The 12,042-nt window shown below is 37.7% G+C and overlaps 1 protein-coding gene across 1 annotated transcript in view; it reads right to left on the bottom strand.

Annotated features, from left to right (window-relative positions):
* Nucleotides 1-1,046: 1,046 nt before the first annotated feature.
* VWA3B (von Willebrand factor A domain containing 3B) overlaps nt 1,047-12,042 on the bottom strand; it is a 53,279-nt gene continuing 42,283 nt past the window's right edge. Inside the window, exons 28-35 of the mRNA XM_053455991.1 lie at nt 9,591-9,685; nt 9,088-9,247; nt 5,539-5,658; nt 4,809-4,930; nt 3,633-3,725; nt 3,048-3,213; nt 1,690-1,924; nt 1,047-1,245 (exon numbers count right to left, since the gene is read on the bottom strand). Coding sequence (XP_053311966.1) covers nt 1,047-1,245; nt 1,690-1,924; nt 3,048-3,213; nt 3,633-3,725; nt 4,809-4,930; nt 5,539-5,658; nt 9,088-9,247; nt 9,591-9,685 — 1,190 coding nt within the window. The remainder of the gene's footprint in view (nt 1,246-1,689; nt 1,925-3,047; nt 3,214-3,632; nt 3,726-4,808; nt 4,931-5,538; nt 5,659-9,087; nt 9,248-9,590; nt 9,686-12,042) is intronic.

Raw genomic sequence — 12,042 nt, 5'->3', positions numbered from 1 at the left:
GTCAGTATAATCTGGGCTTTACTCTCCCTTGACTTACTGTTACATGTCCCTATGACCTTTGCTGTGTAGCCTGTCATGATCCCTGTGTACCACTCATTACCGTGTTCCTGCTTGAACAGAGTTAAGTCTATTCATATTCCATGGCCTTGATTTTTTTAGCAATGTTATTATACGACAACAAAAGGAAGCTAGTAATTTGTATCTATACAAATTATGCCTGTGCTGCAAGCTACATGGGGGGCCATTTGAGCAGGGGCGGATTAACAGTGAGGCAATTGCGCATCAACTTGCATGCTGCAGTGTAATTTATATATTGGCCTGCGCTGCACAGCATGCATACGGTACTTGTTGCGCTGGGTGATGTAGGAGGTTAGATGAGGGCTCACTTGGTGCAGGGGTACCTTACCTGCAGCAGGGGTATTTGCAGAGACACAGAGACAGACTGCATTATTGTGACAAGATCTACCACTAAGAAGCTCCTTCTCTAGTCACATATCGCAGTCAGTAAGATGGGAGGCTGCATGGCAAGTCTCAGAGTTACTGTCTCAGGATCTGCAGCAGTCTGCAGCTTCAGGAAGAGAGATACTCTGCAGGTAGGAGCTGGGATTTCTGTTTATGGCAGTCAGTGTGTATACAGGTGTGTGTATGTATTTATGTAGGATATATATGTGTGAACGCATGTGATTATTCTCATTAATCATATCTGTGCGTGTGTGTATGTATGTATGTACATTATGCGTTTGTTTGTAGTTAAATCTTCTTAAATATGGTTCCCATGTGAGAATACGAGAGAGAAGAGAGAGAATACGTACAGTACAATACTACATATCAGAATTAAACAGAGGTGATATTTTGCATAATTTACTGTTTTATTATATGAATATCATAAAAAATATAAATGATTCATATACCAAACAGATAAACTATATTATGTATTAATAATGGGATAATGACAAAACCATTTTTATTTTGATAAAAAGTGTACAGGCACAGAAGTAAATCTGTAAATGTGCTTTGTTCTATACATTTATATAACATCTCCACCTCTAATCATAAATGTCTTCATCTGAATCAGTTGATGTTAATGTAATAGATGAGATGTCCGAATGTGAATCTTCATTTTCAGAGATTGTGTCTTCTCCATCTGTAGTTCTTCTTTGGTTGTGCTGGTGGTAAAACTGCACTGCGCTGTAAAATTTGCTCTCTGAGAGGCCGAAACAGTGATGGGATTCCACGCTCTGGCAGCTGAAGGACACAAACCCAGAAGGAACACTGTTCAGAATATGACGCTATGTTATTACATGGTCAGCGAACTCATACACGCTTCAAACTTTTGGCCTGTGACAGGGCCTGACTGTCACGACAAGGAACTGCTTCAGGTTAAACCATACATCTGCCTATTGTCAGGTTTACGTGTGCTTGTGTGTGTTAAAGGCCAACATTTGTAATGGATGAATCTCCTTCAGAAAACTACAAACACTTAACACAAAGTGATATAAAAGGTTCAGAGGACAATCATCAGAAGCTTAAAACCTAATTCTAGATCTTTGGGACTGAGGAAAAACATCCTAAAACAAATTAATTGTGGAGATTGGTCCTATTTATGATATTAGGTGGGAAAACAGAACATCTACTCACCCAGCTATCTAAACCAAAGAACTATGTCCCTGGTCATAAGATTTTACCAACCTTTTTCCATTGCAAAACTCAACATGCAGTTTCTTCCCGCTGCTTCCAGTGATGACACCAGGTAGAAAAGTGAGTGAAGATGGAGAAGCTAAAGTCAAGATGTGATGACCAATATCTAGAACATGGGGCTGGCTGAATTTCCCGAATATCCAGTCTATGTCTTGAATAGCCATACTGCCATCGGTCCAACAAATAGCATACTGTCTGCCGCTACCAACACGCCTCTGTACTTCCGCTGCAAAGGTAAATGATTGAGTAAGAGCCTTAAGTGGTAATATACAAAATGGAAAACAGCTTCATTATCTATCATTTTCATAGGATGGACTGATGGAGCAAGTATTTTCCACTGGACTGGACTCTTTAGCGTAACAACGCTAATTTTATTATCTTCCTACTGACAACATATTTCAGAGGCATGCACAAAGGGGTCATAAATCATTTTGCAGAGTGTGAATATTACCTGATACATAATTTGCAAAGTGCCAGCAATTTTGAAGCAACAGCTACAAAAATGTAGAGGACAGAAACACGTTTTATATTCCACATGATCAAAGGGGTAGCCAAGAAGCTTCAAGTAGGCTCCCTTAATAAATCAATAAATGTATGTAATAATGTTATGAGTTGAACCTCTAATCACTCTAATTTCAGATATAGGCATAAGCATCATTAAAATAATAAAGGCAAATTAAGATTACTTAGAATACCCTTCTTGCAACAGACAGATGTTATACGGCTGAGAGTTTTATGTTTAACTTTTAATAACTGAAATATCTATTTTTTTAAAAAACATTTCTAAAGTTCTTTGTAAAGCTCTGAAAAAAGTTATATTAACGGACAGCCTCCTTATAAACATGGCTTCATAAACAATAAACGGACACTTTTCCCAGTAGGTTTAACTTCCCAAGGACTCAGCAAGCACCTAAATCATATAGCTTGGTGGCTCCAAGAGTCCGAGTGAGGAGACACCAAAAGAGATTGTGTAGGAAACTTAAGTACAATTTATAGGACAAAGCTGTTGGCATTGCAGTCTGGAATTTGGAATTGTGGTATCAAGATCATTACACTTCATGCAATACAACATTACTATCTGCCATAGAAATGAGTTATGGTTTGCCCTATTGATGATATATCCTACATAGTTAATATACTTAACTCATTCTTCCACTACCTTTGTTACAATATCAATAAACCAAGGACACCAATGATGACTTGAAGAGACAGGACCTGTCCCATTAAGTGGTGGCAAGATATCTTATTCACTAAGAACAGGAAATAAAGCACAGTAGCTCTAAACCAAGCATATTGCAAACATGTCCCAATGGTTCATTGACTAATGCTACACTGTGAAGGTTTTTTACCCAGATGGAATGTCCCAGTTTCATTGTTCCTGGCCACCACTGCCTGCCCAAGCCATCTCTTTTCACACTCCAAGATGTATGCAGTGTCCCGCTCGTATCTTTCACGGCTCATAGAGTACACCCTCTCCCTTGCCACCCAATCTTCAGTGTGATCATAATACTGAACCTGCCGTAAACAAAAAATAAATGGGAAAGATCAAGAGACATGAGCAATCGCAATAAACATTATGTGTGGGAGATACCTCCAACACTATGATCAGCAGTAGGGTGACTTTACTCTCTATGCTTTCTGCTCAGTTTGTATACTAACATTACCTGCTGTACTAATCTAGGTTTAGGCCAATGTAACCCACTGAGGTTAACAGGTTTGAATCATGTTAGAAATTAAGAGTTTTAGGCATGCCAGCCTCTAATTCTGAATTTTTGATTGATTTCAAGGTTTTTCATTTTGTGGACGGACTCATATTTTCCCTACAAAACATATTGAAGTAGCAGCCATTGCTTTCCATGAACAATAATGGCATGCAACAAAACCAAAAAGACAGAAATATCTTTAATTTCCTTTCCAGCAATAATACATCTTACCATCAGTTTAAAGTCCGCCATTACTTTCAATACAATGGCGGGACAGTAACTACCAATATGTTGTGGATAAGGTGCGATTACCGTCTCTCCTTCCTGTGAAAACATGGCCAAATGTCAGATCATAAGGCTAAATTTACAAGATTGAGGTGTTGCTTATGCCTATTCAAAAAATTAAATGATGTGATCATATTGGAGACCCAAAATATACTTATTAAACAGAGTTCCACTTTCACTCTACACTAAGACCTGCATGCTTTATCATTGGCGTGAATAGGTCTCCGTGTCTTTTTACAAAAAGCCTAGATGACAGCTTTCAGTACAGTTACAGGGCGCTTTGCCGCCCCAAGCGCTTTTTTTTTATTTTTTTGAAGCAGAGGAGAGAGAGGGGCGCCGAGTGGTTTTCGCTTACCCGCTCGGCGCCCCTCTCTCTCCTCTGCCCTATAGCTCGGTCTTGGTGCCAGCTTGTCAGCATTACAAGTCGGCACCGTGGCAGAGCAGGGAGACTCGCCGCAGGATTGTTTAAAGGTAAGTACCGGGGGGGGTAGATAATGGCGTCAGCGAAGTTTAAAATGCCGCCTAGCCCCCCCCACACACACCCGGTGTCGGCAGGGGGGTGGGGACTTCATTTTAAACTTCGCCCCAGGCGGCATTAATTCTTGGGCTGGCCCTGTACAGTTACATAGTGATACAGTTACAGTTAAGAACGCAAGCAGTTTCACAAAATCTCAAAACTTAAATTCCTTTATTTTTGGAGAGATTATAGAACATACATAGTATAAACCCTATAATTTCACACTGTCATTCAATATGAGTTTGCGAAATTGTACACAGCCTCTTCTTAAACATGATAGTTCACCCGGCTACAAAAAAAAGCCTGCGATTGTCAGGTTTACATCAATGATATGGTTAATGTCCGTCAAAGATGTTTACATAATTGAGCAATTGTGATGCAGGTAATCTTCCAAGAAGTGTTCTCTCTGGAGAGCAAGTATAACATTGTGTTCTCATAAATGTGTTAAGCAGCATGCCATGGAGACACCAACGTAATCAAAGTCATTTTATGTGCAAAAACACCACTGGTTTCTTTGTCTAAAGGAAGTATTTATTTTGGTCTCCCAAAAAAAGCTGATTGAAGCATTAACCTTATACAGTTCCTACCACACTTTAACACTGTACCTGTATATCTTTCTCGTAGTCATCAGTATCACTAAATATATCCTCCTTCCACATCCTTGACATCTCACCAGAGGACATTTGTACAAAGTAACTCTGGTCTCCACAGTCATGAACAATGGATCCTACAAGGAGTTGATTGATCAAAATCAAGTACTGCATTCATACAATGTTATTTTACTAGGTAATATGACAAATTCTAAGCTTAGCATGACATCTTTCTGACATCTTACACTTTAGGTTCATAAAGTGATGTTTATCAAGGCAGTCTCCTCGGTGAAAAGATGCTAAACTAAGAAATGTTAGCAGAATTGTGTCATTTGTTACATAGAAATATAGATGAGAGATAAGAACCATTTCCCCATCTAGTCTGTCTAAGTATCTGCTTTATAGACTATAGTTACAATGTACAAAGTATATAGTACATAGTACCCTAATTTTCTAACTTTGATTGTTCTGTTAATGAATCTGATACAGACAGCAGTCTTTTCTGGACTAGGCTGACAGCAGCCCTCCTAACAGATATGACATCATTTACTGGCGCTGATCAGCAAAGAATTATGGCTACAGAGGTAAGAAACTGCCCTGGGTCAGACATAGGGGACCTCTCAATATAAATACACTGCTGGATGTAGGTAACGATGGAAATAATTCAAGAGCACGGGTAAAATTGTATTCTGTGACCAGCTTACGAAACTATTAAAAGACATTCAGCATCATCCATTAAACCTACCTTCTTCATACCATCCATTATAGGTGCAGAGAGCCATAACTTTTTGGTTGGGAACCAGTGGGCTATCATCCACGTTGCCTGGCTTTTGTTGCTTCATAGCAGCTTGATCTTTACTGACCTCTGTGAGTCAAAATGTTTCAACATGTTTTAAGTATACAATGTAAAAAAAAGTGCAATTAAAACAATTTAACATTAATACTTAGTGTGTAAAGATGTACAGTGCATATACTGTATACAAAACAACAACTTAATTGCTACCTACACGTGTGATTGTACCATTGCAGCTTTATTGCAGGAATGCCAGTGATGGTTGGAAGCGACCTCCCTACCACAAGAAGAAGCACTGGGTATGTTTGTAAAAAGATAATTTTGTACACAAAGCACTCAATTCAATGATTCTCTAAATAGACATTTTAATAAAATGAAGATCGCACTTTAACATCATACTCATGAGTAAGTTATGGAAGTAATCCAAACGCACATAGCAGCTATGTCCTGCATACATTGCTAGAACACACTTCCAGTGTTTCCATACCATCTGTCCTTAAATGGGATTCATTGGGCAGGCTGGAACACTGAGTGAATGAATGAATTCTGAATTAGTTTGGCCTCATAGCACTCCTGGAAAATCAGTGACCTAGCTCATCCCAAAACACTGCTTGGACTCAGAAAAAGGATTTCCCCCAAATAACCTCTCTGTTTTGACAAAGCTTCTACTCCTTTAAAGTAAGTTGTAGCATAGAACTTTTATCAGTGTGGGATTTAAAGTTTGATATCCATAATAGAAGCCCTTTTCCATTGCCTGGTAGCGCGGATTTAGATATATCTTGCTTTGAAAAAACACACATATTACAGCAGCAGGGCCAATCCTTTGCTTGTGAAAAGATTTCTTCTTGGATAAACCACGTGTATACAGTTGGTGATTCACAGTAGGTGAACACTGACATCTGTCTGATCTCTCATCAGGTCTTAGGGAAGCCAATCACTTTCAAAAAGAGACAAATCCAGAGAAATCCATTGGGCAATCTCATAATCACAGACTTAAGGCATGCTTACTGCAAGCTTGTTCATTCCTTGTTTCAGGATACACTATTGAGCGTAGGAATGAAACGGGCTTTATTGCTACCCCCATTGCTTCTAAAAGTTAACCAACGTGTGCCTTCATACCTCCTAAGTGTCCTCCTCTAAAAGAGATACCTTCTCTTTGGGATCCAAAGCCCTTTCTTTCCCTAATGCTGTTCTTCTCTAAACCTAAAGTTTTAGAGCCTAATAATGTGTATAGAAAAATGCATTTAGAATATAAATTCTTTAGATAAAACATACATGTTTATCTCTATACTATGCCATAGTCAGATAAATAGTTATCAATAGATCATAAAGTCATATAAAAGGTCTCGGTAAAGCCCCAAACAGCAGCGGCAAGATACCCCAAGACATCATTCACTGATACATAGTTGTGTAGCAACTAGTATTTGTATGGAGATACGTGTATTGCTTGTTATCATGCAGGTTCCATTTTGCAAGAACAAACTATTCCTCTTGGGTTTTTATTTTTATTTTGTATTTAATGATATCCTACAAGACTCAGTTATATTTATTCCTGTGCTACTAAGATACGGATTAGCTCTCGTAATGGGGACTAATCTTCTGAAGTCTTTGGAAAGCTAAATGAGAAGTGGCAATGCAGCTGCTACATGAGAAAAAAAAGACTTTAAAGACATATGCAGAATTAAGGAGGACTATGTCCATTTTTAGATGTCCTATTGTCCATAAAATACATCTTATATGGTGGTAAAAAAACACCACATTAGCATAAAGAGCAAAAATGCATAGTCTGCCATCAAAGACCAAGCACAGATTTATATCGCAAACACTAACGGGCGCATGTAAGCACATTAAAAGGTATATCAGGACATATCAGAAAATGTATTCACCAAAACAAATGGTGGAAATAAGAATACATTTTATATGGGACTTCCTTTCACTGTTGCCACTTTTCTATCATGTTAATGTATAGCATCTGCATACAGATTTCCAGGAAAGTAATGAACTAAAAAGTTCACTAATTAACTAAAGTATTAATTATAATAATGATACAATTAATTATCTAAATAATTAGTAATTAACTTAAAAGTTCACACACTGGATTTAATATGTTCTTAATTCATAATTAGGATACTTGCCACATCAACAAAGGGTCACTTGAAGTTGATGAAGTGCACAAATTTTCAAAAGAGCCAAAATTGATTAGATTTTAGGTAGCTGTATCCAGTAAACTTTCTGACATCACGGGTGAATTAAGGAGACCGTGTTCATTAAACTGTAAGTTTCATTTTAGCGAAATTAAAAGCACGCAATCTATCCATAATCCTTTCCCTGTCTGCGAGACCCCAGATGAACGGGGCCAAGTTCAGCATCTGCCATTGCTCAATTTCAAATAGCATCTCTTCAATTTTAATCAAAGAAAAACAGAGCTGTGGATTATGTTACACGGTGAACTGGCACTGGTAATTTATGGCATGCAGGCATCTCTCTGGATCCACATTACAATTACATTTTACCGAGAATTGTTTGCTGTTTTTCCAAACTACTGATTTTGTACCACCTTCCAAAAAACATTTATTTGGCAAGATTGTGCTCTTCTGCTAATGGCCAAAAATATCCTACACAGGAAGCAGAGAGCAAAGAACTACCAATCTAGGTTATTTCATCTCCAGCTTGCCATCATCCCCTTTCAATCTTCATTTATAAAGAGTATGGTAGGGAGTTAAAAAGTTACAGAACTAGATAAAATATAGCATAACATTATTATGTATATTATTATCTGAATTTTCTTGGCACAAATCAGTGATGTAGTTATTAAGGTCCAAATCATTTATAAAGTGGTGCCCGCAGGTAACAACGTTAATTAAGAAGTAATCATAATCAGTAATCAGTAATACGTAGGCTGTCTGGTATCTGCAATCAATATGGCGGCCAACTATCATTTTTGGTCCAGGTATTCCACAGCAGGACTTTGACCGCACTTGCCAGGGTGCTCCTAGAATTGTCATACTGTCCAATGATCCGGCATACTGTCCAATGATACTGCATTCGAATGCCAGTTCTGTGGCAATATAGACATATCACATCTGGGATATAATTAGGATGAGCGACATCACAAGGCTGCCACATAATGCCACATAATGATACTCCCACCTGTTGGCAAATATATTATAGAAGTACTAGGGGTAGGAAAAAAGGCCACATTATATAATGGAATGGCTATATTTCCTGTCTCTTGTGTCGCCTTCTTTCTCCTGGTGGGTTTCTGCACTTGTATTACATTACATTATTCATGAGTTGTTTAAACTACCTAAAACTGACAAATCATAAGGAAGAAAATAGCTTATTTTTTGCATTCCGATTCACAATATAAACTGTTGGAAAAGATTAAATATTATAGTATTATATAATAAATACTAATTATGATTTGATGTAGAAACGGCAACATTTTTGATCTATGCACAGAGACAAAATCGATGGCATATTTGTCAAGACACAACTAACCTTCCTTTTTCTGCTGAATGTTGCTAGCCGGCATCAGCCTCTCCAGTTGCTGAAGGAGATCAAGCTGCTTCCTTGAAATGTCTTTTATTTCCTCTTCAGATGGACATTTATCTTGATGAGACCTTAACATAGCTATTTCCTTTAGGTACTCCTGGACTGCCTTTTCAAAGAGAAAATCAAAAGCTTAACAAAAAGTTACAATTTTCACCACGTATTCCACGGCTTAACTAAACATGGAGGACAGACTATCACAAACATTACAGTATGATTTAACAATGTATGTCTCAGTTTGGTTAATACAAGTTACGTATCTGGACTAATGCAAAGGGTTAACAGCACTAAAAACCATTTAGGAATTACAAAAGCAGTCGGTAGCATGTGCAAGCCTCATAGCACATTTGGAAGCACAGAAATCTTGACATGCCTCGATGGAATGAGTTCTAGTAGTTCAGACAGAATGATACAGATCGCCACTGTGCAATTATCATTAGCGTGGCACTCACTTGTTGCTGAGTCCTCTGTTCCTCTTGATATTGCATTATCTGAGATATGAAATCTTCCAGTTTCTTGTGAATACCGGTGTTTTCATTTTTGCCATCTAAAGAAAAACCATGATGCGTCATGATCATCATGAGTTATTGCCCATGGAACCAGGCTAACGACCATCTATGATGGTCACTCAGTTGATGCCATAGGAAACAATCTAAAGATTTTATATGCTCCTAATTTTAATACTAAATGTTTTCTGTCTTGTAACAATTTCCAATACTTGCAGTAAATGTAATATGAAAATCTCCTACTTATGTCAGCTGTTATAGAGTTTAAAATGTTGGCGGATTTTAAGACATTATTTTTAAAGTTTGTATAATTTGCCTTTGGATATATAAGCTACTGTGATATCTGGCATGCATACCAATGTACCATATGTCTCTTCATAAGCCTTCACGTATTTTACGACAAACAAGTTAAAGGGACATGCTGGGCATGTATCCATGTGTGAGGAGCAGAGTATGAAGCGCTAGTATGGCACCTTGTATGTTCTCCTCTGTCTGCTGTGAATGCCACATTGAACGTAGTAGGAACTGCTATTAGATTTTCCATAGAAAAAACTCACAAAAGCCTCCTCTTTTTCTGTGTATATTCAGAATAATATAGTTCTTGCTACAGGTACTGGGAATGGAGACTGATGGAAACACGTAATCCCAATATTGCATCTCTGCTCTTCTTGCATCCCAATGCAGCAATAAAGTCAATCAACGTTAAGATACCTTGTCAACGTTGACCCAGCATGGTGGTGTATACTTTACACATATAGCATTGAATGATCATTTAATAAGTAGGAAATAGGATGCCTGTTTTATGCGTAATTGGTTGAATAATCTAAGCTTGGTTATTGACTAATATTAGGTTTTTAGACCTGTAGTAGCTATGGGATCAATGCAGTCATATAGTGCATCAGAAGTTCATTCTCTTCTGCTGCGTAAGTTCAATATGTCTGTCCAAGCTACATCGATATCCATTAAGTCCTAATGATGTCATTGCTTTCCATGGTTGCTAATGCCTTCATTACTATATAAAGATCTGCTTTGAAGTGAAAGATACTAGGCAGCTCTCTTGAAATCAAATAATGCACATTATGTGAAATCTCACGTTTACACGATTTCCCCCTTTTTAGGCACATGTTGCATACAACTACAAAATAGCATGACCTCTATGTAAAGTTGTTTCTGAAAATCTAGTTCTAAAATACGCATGAGTATTATACCCAAGATGGTAAGGTGTAGTAAATAAACAGACATTATATAGGAAAAAAGCAGGACACAAAAAGAAGCAAATCCGGTATTTGTATTGTTCTCAGCTCTACCGCCATTGATTATTTGCTTACCAGATATTCCTAAATCTTATGCCATGATTTTTGTGGAAGTGTTTTTTATCCAAATGGAATAAATTGGCTGTAAGAATGGAGAGCACTTGAACAGTTAATAGTACTTTCGATATGGAAAGTGTCTGATGAGCTATCCAAATGAAATGAATTATGCAGAAGGTAGAAATGGCATCGTAGGAATGAAAGACTCCAGGACAGCGAGATATGAAAGCTAGCAGAATGAATCCCAGTTCGCTTGTATAAATACTCCTCAGGCAAATAATGTGCTGTTTTAAATACAAGTGTGTTGATGCATTTGGGGGGCTTTTCTCATCACAGCAAATGGGCTCATAAGATTTTACAGCTTTTTTCAAGCTACTTATTAGGAAATTGCGTATCGCACAGTTGAGCTATATTAGTGACTTTATGTGTTTATAGCTCCACGTTTCGATAATGTTGCACTTGCCTTAACATAATAAAAGCTTTAATGCTTCTATTAATGTGTGCAGGAATAAGCACAGTATAGAACAGTATGGGGGCAATTAACCATTTGCAACCTTGATGGTAAACGATGTGGCAAATTCGATTATATGCTTCGAAAGCACGGACATATGTGTAATGAATATATCAAGAAACTACATCACATATGTGTATGTTACATTGCAAAATTGCTAATTTGGTTCTTTAAGTAAAAGCAGATATTCACAAAAGACTTTGCTTGGGCACCTCCAAAAGGTATTGAAGGATATAGAATCTGACACTTGAAAATGTGTTAATGTCCAGCAGACTGAGGGCTGTCAGGGAGGACATTCTGACTACTGACATGTACGTTTGCGTTAAGTAGAAACGGACATTTATAGCATTTTTCTCTGAACTCCAAGCAAATGATTATTTTCCAGCCCGTGCATTTAAATCTGTATGGGTAATGTAAATCCTAGGTTTGTTCTTCATCGTAGTTTACATTAAGCACATAAGATTGTATAAGTGTTATATTTAATGTTCAGATTCAATCCACAGTAATGCTACACAGATATACAGATATGCAGAAAGAACTGTACATATACCCAAACATACCAGTATATACCCACATC

The sequence above is a fragment of the Spea bombifrons genome, chromosome 2 (assembly GCF_027358695.1).
Source record: "Spea bombifrons isolate aSpeBom1 chromosome 2, aSpeBom1.2.pri, whole genome shotgun sequence".
In the NCBI taxonomy this organism is placed as follows: Eukaryota; Metazoa; Chordata; class Amphibia; order Anura; family Pelobatidae; genus Spea; species Spea bombifrons.
Note: the sequence above shows the minus strand (reverse complement) of the source record. Positions and strands in the feature narration are given on the sequence as shown.